The following is a 22,874-nucleotide window of genomic DNA, read 5'->3' as shown; positions in this document are numbered from 1 at the left end:
TGAAAACAGGAAATGACTGACGTATCCGTTCCTGAGTAAACATTAGTTGTTGGTAGTCTCGTCTGACATTCACTTGTTTTGTTTTACTTAACAAAAGTCCAGGTCAAATTTGAACCACTCTTGTACTCTTGAATAGCTGATTTGAGTGTAGTAATCGGGCCTAGAAGCCTCAGTGACAAGCTTGAATTGTGTTTTATGAACTGGTAAACTGAATAAAATTAACCTTAAAAAAAAATCCAACATTCTATGAGTGAATGGATGTTGTATGTACAATTTGTTTGGTCTTCTGCCATTTCATCCAGTGTACTAATGTAAACTATTTTCCTTGCTGTCTACTAACGAGTTTTTTGCTCTGCCTTCATTTTTTTCACTTCTGCTTGTTTTTATTTATTTTTATTTTGCACTTTCACTTTGCACCCAACAGTTGCTAGCTTGGAAGGTCCTTCTTTGAGCACAGACTCTTTCACAGATCGCGTACACCAAACATGCCTCCTCCCACAAACTTCACACCCTAGCATTAAAAGCATGCCAGTACATGCTTGCCAGGAATTTGTACCCCCAAGAGATGTACCGACAGGCATAAGACACGATAAAACTGGTACTGAGTGGAATTTGTGTTCAGTTTGTGAGGCAGAGTATGAGAGAGCTTCGAGTGGGAACAGTCAGAATATACCCTTTGACGAGGAAGGCTCACTCCAACCGCCCTTATCTAAAGCTGCCTTAATGAGGAACAGTTCAGAAGCAATTTTGGGGCATGCTGCTTCTAAAGTTCGTGAAAAATGTGGATTATCCCCTTTAACATTGGACATGCAACCAGTCGAAGCTGAAGTTCCTGTGTTGCTTGCTTCTTCGGAACTGGAGAATTTGCCTTCCTGCTTGCCTGCAATGAAGACCCTGGTTGGATATGCCGATGCTAAACCTTTGTCGTTTCGGGATGGAGATTATCCTGTCTGTAAAACATTTGAGTTGCGTGATCAACATGCAACTGATGAAGATATCGTGTGTGCTGAATGTGAAAGAACCTGCCTTTACCACAACTCATTGGTGATGGGTGCATCTGTTGATAATCTCCAGTGTAGTTGTCAAGGTGAAAAATTAGCAACTTTTGAGGACAGTGCAAGTGAATTCATTTACAAAGAAGAATATACATGTATATCTATTTCCGATGCAAGGTGCCTTCATTTAGGTGAATGCATTGAAGATGACGTGTACTACAATGTTTCATCGTCGCCCATTTTGAAGCCTGACGATGACATATTTGAAGGGGATGTATACTTCACTGCTCCAACCTCTCCTGTACTATCACCAGCTCCCTCTCTGGCTCCCAACCACCGTACCTCCCCATCTGAATTGTTCAGGGAAAGTGACAAGCCATATGAGCCCTTTCATTTGGAAGATGAAGAGGTAAACCTCACATCACCTATCAAGCAGAGCACCGAGCTTCATGGAGCGAGCAATTTTTCTTTGCTCTCCAGTGGCTTGGACTGTGTTCGAGAATCCTTGGTATCATCAGGTTCAGATAGAGCTAAGTGTAATGTGTGTGCACCTGGTCCTTTAGATTTAGAGTCTGAGAAAGATGTGTGCAAATGTAGTAATGATGCATTTTCCACAAGATTGCAAAATGTTGAAAAAGACATGCCTCTTGATGCAAGTCTGGTGTGTATGTCACATGAAAACTTAACAGAAATTATGGATTCGTGCTTTCAGGGCTTTGGAACTGACCAGGTTCATGTTTCCGATACATCTGTCTTTGAAAGTCAGTGTTTTACTCCTACACTTAGGGTGGGGCAAGGAATTTTGGATGAAAGGGAAATTTGTGCATCCTCTTCAGCCAACAGTGCTTTACAAACACCATTATCTACAACAGATGTTACCGTTTCTGTCAAATGTCCTGCTGGGATAGAAATGCAATCAGCCTCCTCTTCATTTTTAGATGACTCTGAGTTCTCAAGCATTTCTCTCAGCTCAATGTTGTCTTCACCAGGCAGTAAGGAGAAAAAAATTGCCAATGAAGGCGTGGTAAAGGATTTTTTGTCTGAAGGTCCAAATGTTCCTCTGCACGACATTTGTTACTCAGCGGTTTCTCAGGACATAGACACTGCTTCTTGTACATTCTCTCACCTAGACAGAAGCTTTGAAGATGAGGTACAAATACAGAACCTCAGGGATATAGAAGTTAAATGTGAAAACTTGGATGTGGACCATATCGATTTGTGTGACTATTGTCTCGGGGATAAAATCCTAGATGATGATGAAATTGCATTGTTCACATCACTGAACATGAGCAGTGATTGTTCTGAGTCAGCAAATGATAGCTTTAAACAAAATGAATTTGTCATGGAAAAGGTTGAAGACATTTTTGTGTCTAAAGGAGATTCTGGGTTTGAAATGGAAACTTTGCCTTTAAAAATGGAGAATGTATTATTTGGGGGGAGTCTTGTCGAAGATGGAAAAATCAAAGATACTGGGATTCAATCATATTGCTCCCAAGATTTGATAAAAGCACAAGATTTTTGTTTACATGCTACTTTCAACAAAGAGGATGAAATATCTTCAAAAATACCACTGAGCTTGTTGCCATCGATTGAGCAAAACCAGGAAATAATAGGTGATTGCTCTAAGAAAGATAGCACCATGAGTGGTAAGGATTTTGCAAGTGAAGTTTTATGCAGCAACAAGTCCATCAAGCAAGTTGTAAAATATGGAGGAGATGAAGCACATCTTTGTTTTGATGCAGCTTGTGATGTAGTTTGTGGTGAGAACGACCGTTGTTTCACAAAAAGTGCAACGTGTATGGCAGCTCTTAAAGAGGACAGTGAAGCAAACCAAACAATGCAATATAAAATCTCTAAAACCCCAGGCTTCTTCCAAGATGATGAGTATTGTCGAATGCACAATGACCAAGAAACGAAGCATGAAAATGTCGTTCGTAAAATATCTTGTGAGATGAAAAATACAAAGGGTATGTACACTGAAAGAGCCTTGATGTTTTCCGATGAACAATTTTGTAGCATGGGGGAAGGGGGGCATCAGGTGAAGGATGAAGTGCGCCAGATGGCAAATGAGAGGCTCCGAAAGGGTGTTTGGGGCTCTGCCCCAATCGACATGGCGCTCTGCAAAAGGGATTGGACGTTGAACAGGGTACCCTGCGAGGGGGATCGGGCGGAGGTTGAAGGGCCCTGCGAGAGACATCGGGTAGAAAATGATATGCCCGGCAAGGGGGATAGGGCGGAGAATGAGGGGCCAGGCAAGGGGGATAAAGAGGAGGATGAAGAACCCGGCAAAGTGGATCTGCAGGGGGTGTCCAGTGAGCAGGATCGGACAGCACATGGCAATGAGGGTCAGACGATGCACGAGGAGCATGGCGAGGCATGTTGCAAGGAACCTGGCGAGAGGGGTCTGAAGGTGAATGAGATAATCGACAAGGGTGATTGGAAGTCGCCCAGTGAAGGGGATTGGGTGGCACACGAGGTGTCCGGTGAGGGGGTTCTGGCGGCGGAGTATCCCTGCGAGGCATTTCTGGTGGCAGAAGCGCCCCATGACGCATTTCTGCCGGGAAAGTCTTCCCGCGAGCGGTTTCTGGCGGGGGAGAGACCCCATGATTTCCTTTCGGAGGAGGCTCCCCGCGAGACGGTTCTGGAGGATGCACACGAGACGGTTCTGGAGGATGCACACGAGACGGTTCTGGAGGATGCACACGAGACGGTTGTGGAGGCTCCCCGCGAAACGGTTGTGGAGGCTCCCCGCGAGACGTCTCTGGAGGCTCCCCGTGAGACGTCTCTGGAGGCTCCCCACGAGACGGTTGTGGAGGCTCCCCGCGAGACGGTTGTGGAGGCTCCCCGCGAGACGGTTGTGGAGGCTCCCCGCGAGACGGTTGTGGAGGCTCCCCACGAGACGGTTGTGGAGGCTCCCCGCGAGACGGTTGTGGAGGCTCCCCGCGAGACGGTTGTGGAGGCTCCCCGCGAGACGGTTGTGGAGGCTCCCCGCGAGACGGTTGTGGAGGCCCCCCGCGAGGCTGTTCTGGTGGCGGAGGGCCCCCGCGAGGCTGTTCTGGAGGCGGAGGGCCCCCGCGAGGCTGTTCTGGAGGCGGAGGGCCCCCGCGAGGCTGTTCTGGAGGCGGAGGGCCCCCGCGAGGCTGTTCTGGAGGCGGAGGGCCCCCGCGAGGCTGTTCTGGAGGCGGAGGGCCCCCGCGAGGCTGTTCTGGAGGCGGAGGGCCCCCGCGAGGCTGTTCTGGAGGCGGAGGGCCCCCGCGAGGCTGTTCTGGAGGCGGAGGGCCCCCGCGAGGCTGTTCTGGAGGCGGAGGGCCCCCGCGAGGCTGTTCTGGAGGCGGAGGGCCGCCGCGAGGCTGTTCTGGAGGCGGAGGGCCGCCGCGAGGCTGTTCTGGAGGCGGAGGGCCCCCGCGAGGCTGTTCTGGAGGCGGAGGGCCCCCGCGAGGCTGTTCTGGAGGCGGAGGGCCCCCGCGAGGCTGTTCTGGAGGCGGAGGGCCCCCGCGAGGCTGTTCTGGAGGCGGAGGGCCCCCGCGAGGCTGTTCTGGAGGCGGAGGGCCCCCGCGAGGCTGTTCTGGAGGCGGAGGGCCCCCGCGAGGCTGTTCTGGAGGCGGAGGGCCCCCGCGAGGCTGTTCTGGAGGCGGAGGGCCCCCGCGAGGCTGTTCTGGAGGCGGAGGGCCCCCGCGAGGCTGTTCTGGAGGCGGAGGGCCCCCGCGAGGCTGTTCTGGAGGCGGAGGGCCCCCGCGAGGCTGTTCTGGAGGCGGAGGGCCCCCGCGAGGCTGTTCTGGAGGCGGAGGGCCCCCGCGAGGCTGTTCTGGAGGCGGAGGGCCCCCGCGAGGCTGTTCTGGAGGCGGAGGGCCCCCGCGAGGCTGTTCTGGAGGCGGAGGGCCCCCGCGAGGCTGTTCTGGAGGCGGAGGGCCCCCGCGAGGCTGTTCTGGGGGCGGAGGGCCCCCGCGAGGCTGTTCTGGGGGCGGAGGGCCCCCGCGAGGCTGTTCTGGAGGCGGAGGGCCCCCGCGAGGCTGTTCTGGAGGCGGAGGGCCCCCGCGAGGATGTTCTGGAGGCGGAGGGCCCCCGCGAGGCTGTTCTGGAGGCGGAGGGCCCCCGCGAGGCTGTTCTGGAGGCGGAGGGCCCCCGCGAGGCTGTTCTGGAGGCGGAGGGCCCCCGCGAGGCTGTTCTGGAGGCGGAGGGCCCCCGCGAGGCTGTTCTGGAGGCGGAGGGCCCCCCCGAGGCTGTTCTGGAGGCGGAGGGCCCCCGCGAGGCTGTTCTGGAGGCGGAGGGCCCCCCCGAGGCTGTTCTGGAGGCGGAGGGCCCCCCCGAGGCTGTTCTGGAGGCGGAGGGCCCCCCCGAGGCTGTTCTGGAGGCGGAGGGCCCCCCCGAGGCTGTTCTGGAGGCGGAGGGCCCCCCCGAGGCTGTTCTGGAGGCGGAGGGCCCCCGCGAGGCTGTTCTGGAGGCGGACGGCCCCCGCGAGGCTGTTCTGGAGGCGGACGGCCCCCGCGAGGCTGTTCTGGAGGCGGACGGCCCCCGCGAGGAGGTTTCTGGGTTTCTGGACCTCCGCGAGGTGGTTATTGAGGCGGAAGACCACCACGAGGAGGTTCCGGGGGACGAGGACCCCCGCGAGGAGGTGCCGGGGGAGGAGGACCCCCGCGAGGTAGTTCCGGGGGAGGAAGACCCCCGCGAGGAAGTTCCGGGGGAGGAGGATCCCCGCGAGGAAGTTCCGGGGGAGGAGGATCCCCGCGAGGCGGTTCCTGGGGCGGAGTACCTCCACGAGGAGGTTGCGGAGGATACTCCAAAAGTGGAGGTAGGGGATCTGATGGCTCTTGAAGCTTGCAGTGCGGTGCTTCAGATGGAGCATGAACATTCCAACCTTACATCTAATCCCAACACCATTCATCTTGATATTCAGGCTTCTTTCGTCATTTCTGAAAAAGTAATTCAGGATTGCAAAAATGGGACAACAGGTTCTTTTGAAGTTCAACCACAAAATCACAGAGAGATTTACTCTCGAGCAAAAGGGCCCAAAAAAGAGACAGATATTGAGGTTGATGTACTTTCTGTTCATGAAGATGATGGTGACAGAAAGAATGACACTAATGTTGGAGTTATCCAAGATTATGAATCTCGAAATGCAGGGGAGAAATTTGTTCAAATTTGTCATACTAATAATGCATCTTCTGGAAGTGACAGGGATTGTTTTGATATAAATGTAGCACAATCTACAAACAATGAAACCTGCCAGGTAAATGAAGGCTTGCAAGAAAAAGTGACAACTCCATGCACAGAGATATTTAAAGGATTGACTGAAAATTATGCGAAGCCCCTTGGACGTAGTCTTTGCCAAGTCAACACTGTTAATATTGTGGATGTCTGTAAATCTGAAGAAGAGTTTGAAGGTATGCACACTTATTGTGTACCCCTCCTTCCAACTGACAGTGTTGAAGAGCTTAAGATAAAAAACTGTGCTCATTGCTTGACTGCAATTGAGCCGTTTCATTTGACATCTGCAACTTGTACAGTTGACGTTGAGGAAAGTGAAGGTGTTGAAAAGGGTAAAACTCCTTCTGACATTGTGATCAACACTGCCCAAGTAAAATTTTCAAATCTGACAGATGATCGTCCATATCTGACGACGTTACCAAACTGCAAACAAAAGAAAGTAAATTTTCATGCCAGTTGTGATCTGGCGGGTAACGATATTATCAAAAACAGAAAGCAGGAGCTTGAGAGGGACCCTGAAGCAGGTGTATTGAAAGATGACGATGATGTACACTTGAAAATGGGTGCTTTGGAGATTAGTAGAGGGTCGATTCCAGAATCCCTTGAAACTGAGAAGAGTAGTGTCTGTTTGGAGCCATCTATAAATGCTAATGGCAAAGTACCACACAAGAAACGGAAGCGAGGGCACAGGAAAAATAAGTCTAAAGCTCATGAAAATAACAATGTTAGTCGAGGTTCTCCTTATGCTGCTGATATTCTTGAGCAAAAAGTTTCCAACAGTCAGTCATTGGGCATGCTTGGAAAATGCTATAAAGCTGTTGAACCGGGAGATAATGCAGCATCGAAAGAGATGCATGGAAATGAAGATGATACACTTGGCCCTTTGTGTGCAAATGAGGAGGTTTTGAGTGAAGGTGTTCCAAATTATGAAATGCCAAGCTGCTTTCATGTTTTGAAATCTGCACAATATTCATCAGTCCCCCCTTCTTGTACAAACTTTGATTCTTTGATAGAAACTGAAGCTAAAACTCCCACATCGTCGCATTCCGAGTGTGAATTCACAAAGGAGTCACGTTTCCCAGAACTTTTCAAAGAGTCTTTGCCACCTGTACCATCATCTATGCATGCAGGCAAGCAAGGCCCAAAACCAGACAGCCAGACAGCCCAGGAAAACTGGCAATCCTCTTCTTGTAGCCCTCCACCCCCATCTTCCCTCATGCCTACACTAGATACTCTTTCTAGCCCCAGCTGCCCTCCACACACCTCTTCGCTCTCTCCTCTGCCCTCTGTGGATGATGCGCCGCCTCAGCTGGCCAGCAGGCTTGCCAGAAATCATGGTTTTGGACTACACGCCCACACTAAGCCGGCTGGCCGAATGGCTTTCACAGGTATACCGCGATCATTCCGCCAACAGACCTGGCACACCACTGTGGTGGTGAATCATGCTTTCATTGGCACTTTTATAGCTTGCATGAACACCTTTAGTGCTTTAAAGGCAAGAGTGCAACACATCTTGTAAATAATGTTTTCCTTTCATTGACCAGCACCTTGTTATTTTCTCACATACTTCCTGTGATCTAATTTTCCTTACAATCCCCAGTGCATTGCAAGTAATTTGTTCTATACTATTGTTCACCTTGGCTGTTATCTGGTTTGAGATTTGATTTTCATTATTCCTCATGGCCTTTGCATTTTGCTTCATGCACCTGTTCCTCTTGTTATTTGTTTTTGTTTGTTTCTATTGTTGTTGTGCTGTTGAGCCAAGTTCCAACTTTTCCTGCAGGGATGCTTCCTTAGGCCCTGCCTTGCCAACATCTACTTGACCCTTGTATCATGCAGGTTTCAACTCTAACGATCAAATACACACTACATTTTCATTGTACTTTGTACCCTTAACTTTGTCATCACCATCACTTCTGAATGTCACTGCTTACCCTCATTCCATTCTTTCACAGCCTCTTGCTTTGCCTCTTGTAGCTCACTAGTCACACTTATGACCATCAATGGTTCATTTTGATCTGAGATTATTGAGGTGAAACCCATACAGGTGATAATGAATATATCTTCTTCACTATTTCCCAACCTTGTGCAAATGCCTCAGTCTGTTAAAATGACAACCTGGAAACAGTACATTGCCTCATTTGAACTGCTTTTAGTTGTTTTTCTTTCATTGCCAATGCAGGTACTGTATTGTGGAATTAAGCAAATTTTAGTAATATTGTTTCTGAAACAGATGGCTTTTCCAACAACCAGTTCAGCAGCAGTCTCGGGACTTGAGAAATACTTTTTATAGGCAGCGTTCAACTCCGCTGCCAAAGGATATATGCATTGATATGCTCTCTGAAACCAAAGGTGAGAGACGCCGACAACAAGAAAAACTTAAGGCTGCAGTTGTTCCTGGCTATGGTGGCAGAACCGAGGGTGTCGTCCCCGGCAGCGGTGGTGGAACCGACGGCATAGTCCCTCGGCAGCGGTAGCAGAACCGGAGGCATCGTCCTCGACAGCGGTGGTGGAACTAGGGGTGTCGTCCCCGTCATTGGTGGTGGAACCAGGGGCTTCGTCCCATGCAGCAGTGGCTGAACCGGAGCGTCGTCCCCGGCAGTTTTGGTGGATAAATGGGCAGTAGTGTCTGTCTTTGCACAGAGGGGTCCTCCATAAATTCAGAGCAATTCAGGCTTAACTCGGAGCATCCAAATTCCCGATAAGCAGCAATGATCCCTGCGTTGAAAGTGCCTTCACAGGAATTTACGCACCGTGCACAAAATGTGCCTCCAAAGAGTGGAGCAACCATGGTATCCAAGGTGCCTCCAGAATAGCAAGGGACCCTTGCACCAAGGCACTTCCGACGGAACGGGATGACACTGGCACTTCCGACGGAACGGGAACGGGATGATGAACGGGACGACGGAACGGGATGATGACAAAGTGACTCTTGGAGGAGTGAGGGGCTTTGATAAAATAACCAAGGCTTCATACATTCCTTCACTCTTTGAAGCCCAAGATCCTCTTGCAGCATCAGTCCATATTACCATGGCTGTAATGGAATCAAAAGTAGCTTTAAAAAATGGCATCTATTTTGGAAATAAAGAGGCTTCTGTGGTTCAATCGACATCCAGTAAGCAAGTATAACCATCCTTTTTGCTCTCATTACAAAGGAGAATCCGTTCCAGAAACAGGTTCCTTTGATGGGGGTTCTTTCTGTCCGAGGAACCAATTAAGCTTTATCAACTAATGTGATTCTGAGGCTGCATTTATCAAAGTAATTGAGGATTCTTCTGAGGTGATGTTGAGTCATTCTGGATTTTCAGCAGAAGTCAAATCACATCCACTCATTTTTCCTTTCCAAAACGAGTCTGTCGAATCCTCCCATCTACTCCCTTAAACTTGCAGAAGATGTTCAGTTCTCAAACTTTTGGGCTTGACCATCAGCCACGATCTCTCTTGCGCAAACAACATATCCAAGTTGCCCGAGAAAGCTAGCCATTGCCAGGGTATCCTCTGTTGTGACAAGTCTTTCTTTGGCAAATCCAAACTTCTAACAACATGCAAGGCCTTCAACCACAATTTTATGGAGTACTGCTCTCCCCCTTTGGGCCGGCGCCCGTGCCTCACACCTTTCGCTTGTTGATGCTGTGGAGACAAAGGCCCCCAATATCATTGGAATCTCCTCTTTCAATTTTTCTTCCACTACCCTGTTACTCCCGCATCACAGTCAAGTCGGTGGACTCTGTTTTCTGTCACCTCCTTTCTGGTCTTACATTCTCTCCCTTTTCTGTGTTCTGCTCCCCCTTCCACTTTCCTACCAGGTTACTCCAGGGCACAGGAGATTTGCTGGTAACCCACTTGTAGTGAAACTCCCAAAATCCAGACTCACTGCTCATCTCCACTCATTTGTTCCTCTTTTCTCTCACCTGTTGAACCAACATCCTCAGTCAGTCACCAGTCATCCTTCCCTTCAGTGCTTCAATATGGCTGTTCTCCCATCTCTCCGGTCATCCCCATCCATACGCATGATATTTTCCACCTCTCTTCCTCCACCCACCTTTCTATTTTATGTTCCATTGCTATTGCATTTTATGTTATTTCATCTTCTGTTTCCCTTCTTCGTTTTTCATTCCTCTTCTTGCTTTCTTTGATCTTGAACCCAGCTCGTTCACCACCTGAGCCCTCATACCCTCCCCTTTCTCTCATTTGTCCTCAAAGTGTCCCTTCTGTGGGTGTTTCCCCACTGTCCATTGTGGTCTGTCTGTTAAATTCTGTATTATCCTTTATTCTAGCACTACCACAAGCCTCAACTCTGTATACAACAAAATAGGTGCTTAGCCCAACATTTTGGGATCTCCAGTTTGTATCAACTCGTCGCTTTTTTTATTTACCTAGGTTTTGAAGCTACTGAAGCAGAAGCTCCACTACTAGGCCCTGAGATTTTGGCACATCTTCCACGAAATATCCATTCCTGTTCAGAATCCAGAAAGGCGTTTTGTTTTCCAAATTCCTAAAGCAACATCTCATCCGTTTGATCTTCAAATGAAGTCAAAACCATTCATGCTGTTACACATTTATTCTACAGACAACATACTCGGCCCAGAACCTGTTTCATCTACCATTGATGCAGTTTCTCCCAGAACATTTTCTGTGGATGGCCTGAAAGATCTGCGAGTTATTCCATTCACTGAGAGTTTGATATCTTGATTTTTTTTTATTTGCATGGTGTACTGTCTTCGCTGAACACTGATTATACAGGAAAGAGATGGAAATTACAGTCGTGGGGGAGTGGGAGCTGTCACTTTTCAATCCCTGGTCAGCGTTATTCCCACATTGTAATGGCAGAATAAATCAAAACCACATTGGCACTTTATTCATTAATTTGCTTCCAAATTTATCTTGCAATGATCTCATGTACTTGGTCAAAATGTTTTTGATTTTTCTCCGTGATCTAAGGCGCATAGTAGAGCTGTCAAAAACACACACACACACACACACCACCCCCCCCCCCCCTACCTGGTAGGTCTTCATTCCACCTCCTGAAACCCACCTAAGTGTGGAGCTAGAAGCCAACAACAGCAACCTGCACACACATACACACATCCATATATACATACACACACACGGAGGTGGATATTCTGAGACTTGAAAGGGCTCCATTCCTCCTTCTGAAACCTGCAAATGGAAATAACAACCAATGGCACGCATGGACTTACAGACTAACGTACGCGACACAACACAAGACTGTAAGATGAGACAAACAGCCAATTGAGCTTGGGGGGAGTGCCGTCACATCGCTGGATACTCTGGGTACCAGCGACGTCACAACAACGGCGCCGCTTTCCTCACCGCATGAAGCAGGGCATTTGCTAAGGAGGAATTTCTCCTCCCCATGGATGCCAACCATTGGGGATTGTCTGTGCTCTTATCCTTTTAAATATTGAATTGTCGAGCAAGGAAGCAGCACACACCATTTTTAAAGACTGTGGTATGACTCGACTGGGGGTTGAACCGCCGAACTCCCAGATTCGGAGCGGACACTCTGACCATTACACCACTACCATAAACATAGATGCAGGTTTGGAGAGTTGTGGTCCCTTTTATCCCCTTTTCACCTCTAACATTGTCCTCAGAATTATTTTCTCTGTTGCTTCAGTGATTGGTGCGCTGAACTAACATTATTTATTCTTCCCAGTGGTGTTCCATGTCAACACAAGAATGGTTGTTTGTATGACAGTCAAACACATACGGTATTCTGTTTGAATGCATAGTCTTGATAAGTTCTGGTTGGCAGGGTTACTTTGTTTGTTTTATTTGAAGCTCTTTTGATTTGCATTGGAATATGTATGGTACATCTCTTGATGCATGTTCTGTCAGGAAACATTTTGTGGTTGAAATTATTTCAAATCACACTGTCCCTTCTAACATTTTGTGTAGGCTCTGGCACAGAATCAGACAGCGATGACTCAATTCCAGAACTTGAGGAGCATACGGAGTCAGGACAGTTGCAGCAAGCGCAAGTATGCACACATATTTTTTTATTTTTAGCTCACCTGGAACGTAGTTCCGGGGAGCTTATGCGATGGCGCATCGTCCGTCCGTAAACACTTGCATCTTCTTTTCTGAAACTGCTGATGGGATTGTGACCAAACTTGGCACAATGTATATTTGCTATGTTGCAACTCGAGTTTCTTCACGGCATGAAAAAGAATTGGAGTGTAAGAGGGTCTACAGGGGGTCAAAGTGGGTCCAGGTTTGCCCCCAAAATATAAATTTTGTTTTCTCCTCTGAAACGACACACACTATTTTGATGAAACTTGACTACAACCTTCAGCACTCTGATTTATCAAAGTTTGTTCACGGCACTAAAAAATTGGGGTCTAAGAGGTTCTACGGGGTGGGGGTTTGGGGAGAGGTTGCACCCCACAATAGGTATTTGCTTTCTTCTCAGAAACTACACGTACAATTCCGATGAAACTTGACAACAACGGTCCTTTCATCACCTGTGATGTACCAACATTTGTTCACGGAATTAAAAAAAATTGGGTCGAAGGTGGTTAATGGGGGGGATTGCCCCCCAAAATAGTAACTTGTTTTTTCCTCGGAAACTACACAATATTTTGATGAAACATGACCACAACCTTCATCACCCGTGATGTACCAACGTTTGTTCACAGCGTTTAAAAAAATTGGGGTCTAAGGCGGTTAACAGGGGATAGGGAGGGGATCCCAGCATCATGAGCTTTGTGTTCAGGTATCAGAAACATGCTAGACACTAACCCTCACACAAATGACACAAATGTCATGGTGGGAAGGTCCATGTCTACTCAAATTTTTCAAAACTTGAAAGGATTCCATGAAAAGTAGGCATAACTGCATAGCTACGCATGGGAAGAGAAAAAGAGGGGTGGGCGGGACCACACCTGCCAATCTGTGTGGTGGGGCGGGGCCATGGTGACACATGGCATACCACACCTACATTATTTTACATTAAAAGAAAGGTTTTTTGATTACTTGTGAATACAGTACTCGAACATGCCAACACAATTTTTACCAAGTGCATATTTAATTAAATATCTTGAAGGCCTTTGTGCATTGTAGCTTTCCGGCATTAATGTTTAACACGTGTAATTAGTTCAAGCCCAAGTTCTGCTAGTATACATAATTAGCTGTTCTAGTGGCATCTTTATTTGTCCTGCATCTATTTTTCTCTTTTTGAAGTTTAATTCTGGCCGTAATTTCTATAACACGGTTTGTGCCATTTTGGAGACACGTTTTGTGTGCTGGGGTTTGTTTACAGCTGGCTGCTGCAGCTGACCTCAATGAAGAGATGGTCAGCAAGGCGAAACAGAGCCGTAGTGAGAAGAAGGCACGGAAGGTATGGCAAGATCTCTTTCCGTGGCCCTGAGTTGCATTAAGAAGTTGAACCACCATAACTTTGTTTATTCTAATTCAGTTAGCAGGATTTTAGGCTGCCTTTTAATAAATAGCATGTTGCTGCCTGTTCTACGTTGCTCAGAGGGCATCAAGAGCCAACCACAGTATTTATTTGGCATCAGATAGCAATAAAACCAGATTAGGTGGGGCTGGCAGATGAACATTCCCTGAAGGTTATTTTATTTTGTTTTTTACTTATTATACAATTGCATCAGGGTAGTTCGCCCTTGACAAGTTCGGGTTCCAGAAGCTCGTGCCTCACTTGTGTGCCGCAAAGTACTGCATTTCAAGATGAATAACGACTATAAAGTGATCCAAGTCAGAAGCAAAGCTGACCTTCGTCACGGCTGCATGGAAATCTTATTGCATAACTGTGCACATGATGAGAGTTGCAGGCCTCTTCCCAAGGAAGATTATGATGTTCAAACAAACTGTTCCACTCAAGGAGATGAGATGAGAAAGTGTCCAACCAGGCCCACCTCACTTGTGTGGGTGAAAGCAGGGGTTATCTTGTTGAAGGTGGTATTTACATGGCTAAGGCAGCCAATAAGCTGTTCCAATACAGGAACCGTTTACGATGCAAATGAGGAACTGGACTCTCGTAGGATATTATGGACATCCTTAAAAGGCACCTTATGAAAATCGGAAGTTAGAAGACGGGACTTGAATCTCGAAACTTTTTTCTTCTTCTCAAACTACCAGAGTTTGGATGTGAGAACAAGAATGTTGAGGAATTAAGAGCTGCCTGTCCAAGTATAATGGGAAGGAAGCATCCTGATGAAAAGACCCAATATCGAGAAGTGTTTTGAAGAAAGCACCAACGATGAAGTGAGGTGGATGCAGATATAATGGGCAATGCCACTGATTGGCTTGTGCTTGGTTGAGCTGATGATCAAGCTATCTGAATGGTTTAGACACTCTATGTTTTCACCCCTGTCTATCTGTTTGTCCGTTTGTCTGTCCGTTTGTGAACAAAATATCTGATGAAGTTGTGTATGGATTCGGACGAAATTTGGCAGAGATGTAGCGTATGTGACAAGGGCGAAATGATTCGATTTTGGTGAAGATCCGGCTGCTATAATTTTTTAAGTCATTCTTCACCATTGGGAGATAGGGCCAAAAACTATACATAGCAGGATATCTCAAAAAGTTGTGGACGGATTTGGACGAAACTTGGTGGACCGGTTGGGTGTCTGACAAGGACGATTCGATTTTGGTGAAGATCTGAATATGGATTCGGATATGAGAATTATTTAATTTTTTAAGTACTTCTTCACCATTGGGAGTTGGGGCCAAAAACTATACATAGCAGGCTATCTCAAAAAGTTATGGACGGATGTGGACGAAGCTTGTTGGACATGTTGTGTGTGTGATAAGGAAGAATCGATTCAATTTTGGTGAAGATCCGGATCCGGCTAGTGGAATTTTTAAAGTGATTCTTCACCATTGAGTGATATGGGCAACCAGGCCATGGTATGCTCTCTACTGAGTGGCGTTCTAGTTAAAGTATGAGTCGTGTGGCAAACCACTAGGGTTAGTTGGAGAGAGGCCTGTACGGACAGCTGGCTGTACATTGTGCTGATGCAAGGTGATAATCTCACAGAGCAGGTGTCAAAAGGTCCTGGGGTGGGGTCAAAAGGTCAAATACCAAAAAATGCAGTTACGGCCACATCTTTAAACATTGTTAATGAAACTTTGAATGTGCAATCAACATCGGGGGGTGCATGAAATGTGCAAAATTTTTGGATTTGATCCCTGGTTCATGCCCCAGGGGGTGGGGACTTACGGTCACAGGGGTCAAAGCAGAAATTGTTTTAACTTTACATTTTATATTGGGTCATTCCTGGTGGAACGTTGTGTCATCTTCCAACTTTGCTTCAGGTAGGAAGTGTGGTGATTTGCGATGGTGTGTCATCGACTCTCGCTCTAGCTTTTATTTTTATATTGATTTAATGCTCAATGGTAATATGAATGAATGAATGATCGTTTGAAGGCCATTTTTCCCCGCTAGAGCGGGGGTTAGCCTTGCGCTTGCGGGCCCCATGACAATCATGGTTCCCTGTTTGAGGCAATGTTTTTATGGCCGGATGCCCTTCCTGATGCCAACCCTTGGTCACGCTCTTACGATGCGCAGGGATACGGTGTGCCTATTCTGAATCGGGGTACACACCGTGATCATTCATCCCAGCAAGCTGGTACTCAATTTGCCGACCTCGGAAGGATGACAGGCTGAGTCAACCCCCCTGGCGCTAATTCAGCGATCGACCGGGATTCGAACCCAGGATCCTTGGATCCCAAGCCGGCACCCTAACCGCTAAGCCAACACCAGGCTATGGTGTTAGCTCACACTAATGCTCAATGGTAGATGGGGTTTTTTTGTATACATAGTCGAGGCCCGTGCAACAGCTAGTACTAGTACTGAAGGGATCACGACGCAACAGGCGAAAAGGAACAGCAGAGAGAGAGGGGGAAACACCAACAGCAGAGCCAAAGGCCAAGACAGGGTGAGGTGGACAAACAGTGGTTGTGGGGAGGAATCGGGGGCAGGATAGGATGCATGTGGTGGACAATATGGATATAGAAGGGAACTCTCGTGAGGAAAACGGGAAAATAAATGCTTGTACATAAAATAGCAAATGGGATAAAAAATAATTGTTGCAGACATCATTGTACTTTACAAAAATGTTGCAGCAAAATTACAAGCTTATTATATGGGAAAAGGGCAAATTGTACATCAAATGTTCTTGAGTAAATGTTGATGAGATTGTTTTGAATGAAAATACAAAACAGGCCAATCTGAACCTCATCTCTTTTCCTTAAGTATTTGAACCTCATTTTCCAAATTAATTTCCTATTAAATGTCTCATTGTTTACCCTATTAATGGTATGTATTTTTATCGCTACTTTACACCCCTCTTGCTTTCTGACCATGTTCAATTTCTCCAGTAGTTTGGGACCATGGTTTACCATGTAGAGTAAAGAATATATTTGATAAATTGTCCTTTTTGTTGCATGATTATATGGAGTACCAATTGGTTGGGCTCAAGATCATTTGATCCACACAGATACCGATTAATAAACCTGCAGATTGGTTAAAAGTCTGGGCCTTGTGTCTGGGATCTCTTCCAGGCCATGTCCAAGCTCGGTCTCAGACAAGTACCTGGAGTGACGCGAGTGACCATCCGCAAGTCAAAAAACATCCTGTTCGTAATAACGAAGCCTGATGTGTACAAGAGTCCTGCTTCGGACACGTATATTGTGTTTGGTGAGGCAAAGGTGAGTGATGCTTTGATGGGCCGTGCTTTGACATCTGATGACTGATGGAGGACATGTGAATTACACATAATAAACCCACCATTCTCAGTGTCTGTGTTGCATTGGAGCATTTGCAGAAGTAGTTTGGTTATGCCAGTGGTTTAGTTATTCATCTGTATTCTGATGTAAAAAGCCAGCCAAAATGTTAATTAGAATGTAAAATACATCTGTATTATATACCAGCGTTTGGACATATTGGAAGGTTGCATGAGGAACGTCGAGCAAAAAGAATATACCAAAGCAGGATGGACAAGACGAGGCCAGTGGATCAACCAATAACTAAATGGAAGCAAACAGTGGAGATGGATTTAATGGAAGCTGGAATTAATATAGATAAAGCAAACAGAAATTGGAAAAGGGTGGAGAGCTGCGCTTTGGGTCTTCTGTTGCATAACAGCAGGAAGATCAATTTATACACCAGAACCTCTTTCTACATACTCCCACCTCTTTATACATACAGTACCCCCCCCCCCCCACCTCTTTAGAATACTCCCACCTCTTTATACATACAGTACCCCCCCCCACCTCTTTAGAATACTCCCACCTCTTTATACATACAGTACCCCCCCCCCCCACCTCTTTAGAATACTCCCACCTCTTTATACATACAGTACCCCCCCACCTCTTTATACATAATCCCACCTCTTTATACATACAGTACTCACACCTCTTTATACAAACTCCTAAATGATGATCGCTTTGTGTTGACTGCTCTGGGGGGGATCAACCGTATCATATTCAAATTGCACACCTGCGTATCAGGAAAAAATAAATATGATCACACAAGCGCATGTCTTTTATCTATTTTCCAATGGGCCAAATATAGATGCGATAACGGGCGTTTGGGATCCAGTCAAAAAATGTATTTGCAGGGATTGGGGTTTTTTGGCATACCTGGGGTGATTTATTGTGCTCGTAACTGACTCTAATTATCGCTGTAGTTCCCAGGCGTTCTCTGGGTAAAGTGGAGAGTACAAGTCGCACATAATAATATGCTTATCAGAGGTAAAGGTCGAGTTGTAGGTATTCATTCTAACTTGGGTTGTTGTTTTATCTCCATTTCGCTCCTTGCCTAGATTGAAGACCTTTCCCAACAAGCCCAGATGGCGGCTGCTGAGAAGTTCAAGGTTCCCGGAGAACCTGGGAGCACTGGCCTCGGAGAGCGTGTACAACCACAGGCTTTGCCTGAAGAGAGTGAAGAAGAAGAAGAGGTGATAGGGGTCGCACTGTTAGGTGTTAAAGCAGATCACAATTTTTCTTTTGCCCTCCTTTTAAGGATGCAAGTTATAATTTTGGTGAAGTATTGTCCTGAAGTCACAGGTTTTTACTGTTGACCAGGAAATTGTTTCATGCATTGCTTTCGTACATCCTATGTGCACTTTTTCATGTTAATTACATGTTAATTACATGTTAATGTGCACTTTGGCCTGTACAAATTGAGCTTGGAGTTTGACTGCCTTGCCTAATTAAGACATTTCAGCTATGTAACCAAAATGTCGATACGAGTTGATAAAACTGTACATGAACATCATTATTGGACAATAACTTGACAACTATCCATTTGCAATTCGTTGTGGATGTGCATCTTTGACTTTTGATGACAGGAAAGCATGTGTGTACCTTGGACAATAACTTGACAACTATCCATTTGCAATTCGTTGTGGATGTGCATCTTTGACTTTTGATGACAGGAAAGCATGTGTGTACCTTCCAACCACAGTTCACATCTCCGTTTGTTCACTATTACCCCCAGGTGGATGAGAGCGGAGTGGAGGCCAAGGACATCGAGCTGGTTATGTCTCAAGCAAATGTATCGCGAGCCAAGGCTGTACGGGCTCTGAAAAACAACAGCAACGATATAGTGAATGCCATTATGGTAAGTGGCATTTGCAACGTCACGGTTTGCAACACTCTTAGTCTTGCATGCACGCAATGCTTGTCTTCTCGCAAACGTTATTGGTAAGAGGTTTCTCTTTGCAGTGTGAAGCAAAGCTATAGCTTTACATAGGGGTTAGGGGGAAAGCTCAGGGTTGCATTTCAGAGGCCTATTTTAAAAAGGGTTGCACACTGTATCAACACACAGAACTAGATATCTGCGATCACAAAGTGATCACCAAGGGTAAAAGTTCAACATTTAGGGATAGAGTGTAAATTAAGAAAATGTGTCCCCAACTACAATCTATCAATAACACTCGCCATCATGAAAATCGGAGGAAAATTCTTGAACACCGCTCCTTTCCTATTCCATCGCCAGGCGCGCCAAAAGGAAGTACTTGGTTTTCACTCCATTTGCTTGTTTGTTACTTGCAAAATCTTAGATTTTGCAAGTATATTGGTTGGTCTTGTGCATTATTCTGTCTGTCTGTCTGTCTGTCTGTCTATTTGTCTGTCAATCGCCTACAGGTCACAATTTTAAACCAATCTTCACGAAACTTCACCAGATGGTGGAGTTGGTCATAAGAAAGAAATCTATTGATTCTGAGGTCGAAGGTCATCTTGACGTCAAATTTCTAAAATTGCCATTTTTCATCTGATTGACTTGATAATTGAACTGCATTTGCATATTGAGTCACTAAATTCAGTGCAACTACACTATTATGATGCAACAACATATTTGAAGGCCAAACGGTCCACATTGGAAAGCTTGAGCAATGACAAAAACTTTTTTTTTTAGACAACCATTTGACCTTTAACCCGAAGGAGTATGATGTAAATTAAGGGTAAATGCACCTTGCTTTAGGCTATCTAGAGAGGGAAATGTTGTTACGATCAGACAAATCTTAGTCGAGTTTTGGTGAAAATATTAAAATGTCTATAATTAGGTCATGACCTTAAACAATAGGTCAAGGTCAAAAAAGTCAATCCCACATACTTTTTGTTTCCATTATTGATGTGAAATTCCATTTCGAAAGTCCCAGCTGGCTCAGATACTGCTCAGAAATTTGGGAAATTGCGTGTGCAGGAAGAACTAGAACCGGCACTCTTCAACGTCGACCAATATGCCTCCTCCCACATTATTACGTCATTATACATATTGTATCAAGTTTGATTTAAATCTCTTCAGATGGTCTGAAATATCACATTTTCACCTGACATGACCTCTTGATGCTGAAATGTAATCGGTTCATATTGCATCATAATATAATATACTTGTACCAAGTTTGGTCAAAATCCCATCACTGGTTCACAAGTTGGAGCAGTAACAGAATCGTCACTCCATAATCTTATTTTATCTTTACATCATTATACATACTTTTACCAAGTTTAACTTCGATCCATTCAGCCATTTTTAAGTTATTGCGGTAACGCAAACCTACAAAAGTCATAATACCTCTTGCAAACGACGATCACGCAAGTGTGGGTTTGCTGTCAAAGAAGCATTTGCACGCCATCGCTGGTAGATAAGCATGGACAAAGCCGGTCCCTTAGCCTATTAATATATCGATGGTGGGTTTGGTACTCCTAGGGGTCTAATAAACTCTGTGGTACCATTAAAAAATGGGGGCACTAATTGTAGAAACAAACCCTACAACAGCTATAAGCCTACCCCAATCCTGTAGGGGGAGGCTTAATGGCCCAACAAGTTCCACAAATTGATTGGCCTGCCAGCCTTAGGCCTTATCCTGTCAACCTGCTTCTAGGTATACCACCTCTGCATGACTGGAGTATTGCTGTGAATGCAAAGAAAAAAATAACCTACCAACCTCCTTCCCCCTCAAAAAAACACCCCAAACGCTGTGAAAGATGACACCAACCATAATGCTTGTAATGACCTCGTCCTCAATTTAACGGTGATGTACAAGCCTGCAGATCGTTCCTGTTTGCCTATCAGTTAATTTGTACTTAGCTGAGAGGTAGCTGGACACAGCACCTATTGTAAGCTTAAAAGGGACAATCTTTCACAATCGTGACCTCAACTCATTAACCACTTAATTTGAAGAAGTAATCAAAAAACGGCTTTTCATATAGTCAATCCTCACCCATCTATCCACGGGAGCACATGGCTGAACTTGCTGCATTGTTCAAGTCATTACTATAAAATAATGCATTACACATACAACTACAGTCAAACCTGCATTAACAGCGTCCTCTTCAGAACGTTGACCTGCTCAAAGCTTGTTACAATGTTTATTGATGCCGATTGCTGCTTTTGAACTATTTATAAGTTGGTCGTACATGCGGGATATGGATTGTTTGTACGTATCTGATCGCCATGCCTCTCTGTCCCACCCGATTGTTTTGCAGGAGCTAACGATGTAGCCGTAGTGTTCCGCTTTTCGATTTCTCTCTGCAAGTAAAATTTCCTTCCAATAAAAACCACAACTCGCTTTTAGTGTTCATTTCATTTTTGTTCATAATCCCATTATTTTTGCAAGTTATGGGAAGCTGAGGTGCAGGTGCCTGCACAACGAAGCAATGGAACCTGTGTATTTTATATTGTAGTATGAATGACATTGGAGAAATCTTCTGAACCATTGATTACAAAGTCGTACAAAACAAAAAGAAAGTGTAATCTGCTTCTTTGCTAAATGTTCTGCTGTTAAGGCATTTGTGAATTTTAATGAATCTCATCATTCGGTAGGTGTGTATACTCGTAATATAAAGGAGCTATTATGATTGTTATTCACTTTATAACATGGTACAGTGCCTTCAGAAAGTATTCACACCCCTTGACTTTTCACATTTTGTTGTGTTACAGCCTGAATTTAAAATGGGTTAAATTGAGATTTTTTTTGTCACTGATCTACACATGATACGTGATAGTCAAAGTGGATTTTTCTTTAAAGAAACTTTTACAAATTAATGGAAAATTAAAAGCTGAAATGTCTTGAAAGCTCGGCAAAGTATTGACTTGTGGGGTTGAATACTTATGTAAATTAGATATTTCTGTATTTCATTTAATTATAACGATCTTTATTGTCGCATATCCAGGGAAATTCTTCTTTGTAAAAATTAGAAATTTATCTATTTTGTGAGAATTCCTAAAAAAAAAAAAATCAAACTTGACATCATGGGGTATTATTACACTACTCACAATAAGTTAGGGATATTGTTGGAGTGAGTTAATTTTTTTAATAGGGGTTAGGGTTAGGGTATTGAAATCAAGAATGCTGTGTTTTTTCACACTAATTAATAACCATAGAATTAGGACCAACAACTTTTTTCAACATAATTAATACACAAAATCAACCACACCGAAGAACCTGCCAATATCCCTAACTTATTGTGAGTAGTGTATGTGTAGATCAGTGACAAAAAATCTCAATTTAATCCATTTTAAATTCAGGCTGTAATATAACAAAATGTGAAAAAAACAAGGGGAGTGAATACTTTCTGAAGGCGCAGTAAGAATATTGTACCCTTGGTGTTGATCCCTCACTATCTGTCTGCTTCCTGTTTCTGCAGCTTATGCCACTCAAGCTGGTACCTGAGAGTTAGTTGTGCACATACTGACATTATAAAGGGAAGGGCAAGTGGGTGAACGAATTGAAATAGGAAGACAAAAGCTCAGAAATAAACATGTTGGGTGTACCGGAAAGAAATGTCGATTTTTAAAGAGGAATGCACAGTTAAAAAAGCAACACTACTTTCCGGTGCACCTAATATTTCACATGAGGTTATGAAGAGCTTGCGCTGCAAAGCACGACTTGACCAGACTGTAACAGGCAGGAGTTGAAACAAGCTGGACTAGAGCATTCGTAGAACACCTCACCTTACCCCCTCACAGTGTTCAAGTGTATAATTCAATTTAAATAAAATGATTTCAAAGGTCGTATTTAAAATAAAATAAATTCCCGGAAGTTTACCTCCATTCATGTGGGTGTATGCACCACCTTATTTAGCATGTCCAATGACTGCAAAACTGGATGTTGTTGGGAGCAGTAAGAAGGTGATTTGTGTTCTACAGTATTAAATTGTATAATTGAAAGTAAATGA

The 22,874-nt window shown here is 45.2% G+C and overlaps 1 protein-coding gene across 2 annotated transcripts; it reads left to right on the top strand.

Annotated features, from left to right (window-relative positions):
- The first annotated feature begins 443 nt into the window (after positions 1–443).
- LOC144892569 (uncharacterized) lies at positions 444–21,265 on the top strand. Of its 2 annotated transcripts, XM_078779637.1 has the most exons (8): positions 444–5,256; positions 5,407–7,588; positions 12,123–12,205; positions 13,486–13,563; positions 16,752–16,898; positions 18,014–18,148; positions 18,691–18,813; positions 21,183–21,265. In XM_078779637.1, the coding sequence occupies exons 1-8, from the start codon at positions 526–528 to the stop codon at positions 21,195–21,197; spliced, it is 7,494 nt and encodes a 2,497-aa protein (XP_078635763.1). In that variant the 5' UTR covers positions 444–525; the 3' UTR covers positions 21,198–21,265. The 2 variants fall into 2 exon arrangements, with proteins under 2 accessions (XP_078635763.1, XP_078635762.1); XM_078779636.1 differs by having other exon boundaries at positions 444–7,588.
- The last annotated feature ends 1,609 nt before the right edge of the window (positions 21,266–22,874 follow it).

Source organism: Myxine glutinosa, chromosome 6, assembly GCF_964187855.1.
Source record: "Myxine glutinosa chromosome 6, kmMyxGlut1.1, whole genome shotgun sequence".
Classification (NCBI taxonomy): Eukaryota; Metazoa; Chordata; class Myxini; order Myxiniformes; family Myxinidae; genus Myxine; species Myxine glutinosa.
This window is presented reverse-complemented; position numbering and strand designations above follow the sequence as displayed.

Excerpts from the sequence above, each read along its gene's own strand:
- LOC144892569 (XM_078779636.1), top strand. The coding sequence starts at position 526 with ATGCCAGTACATGCTTGCCAGGAATTTGTACCCCCAAGAGATGTACCG. Across the intron at positions 7,589-12,122 it reads TGGCCGAATGGCTTTCACAG|GCTCTGGCACAGAATCAGAC; the intron begins GTATACCGCGAT and ends CATTTTGTGTAG. Across the intron at positions 18,149-18,690 it reads AGAGTGAAGAAGAAGAAGAG|GTGGATGAGAGCGGAGTGGA; the intron begins GTGATAGGGGTC and ends TATTACCCCCAG.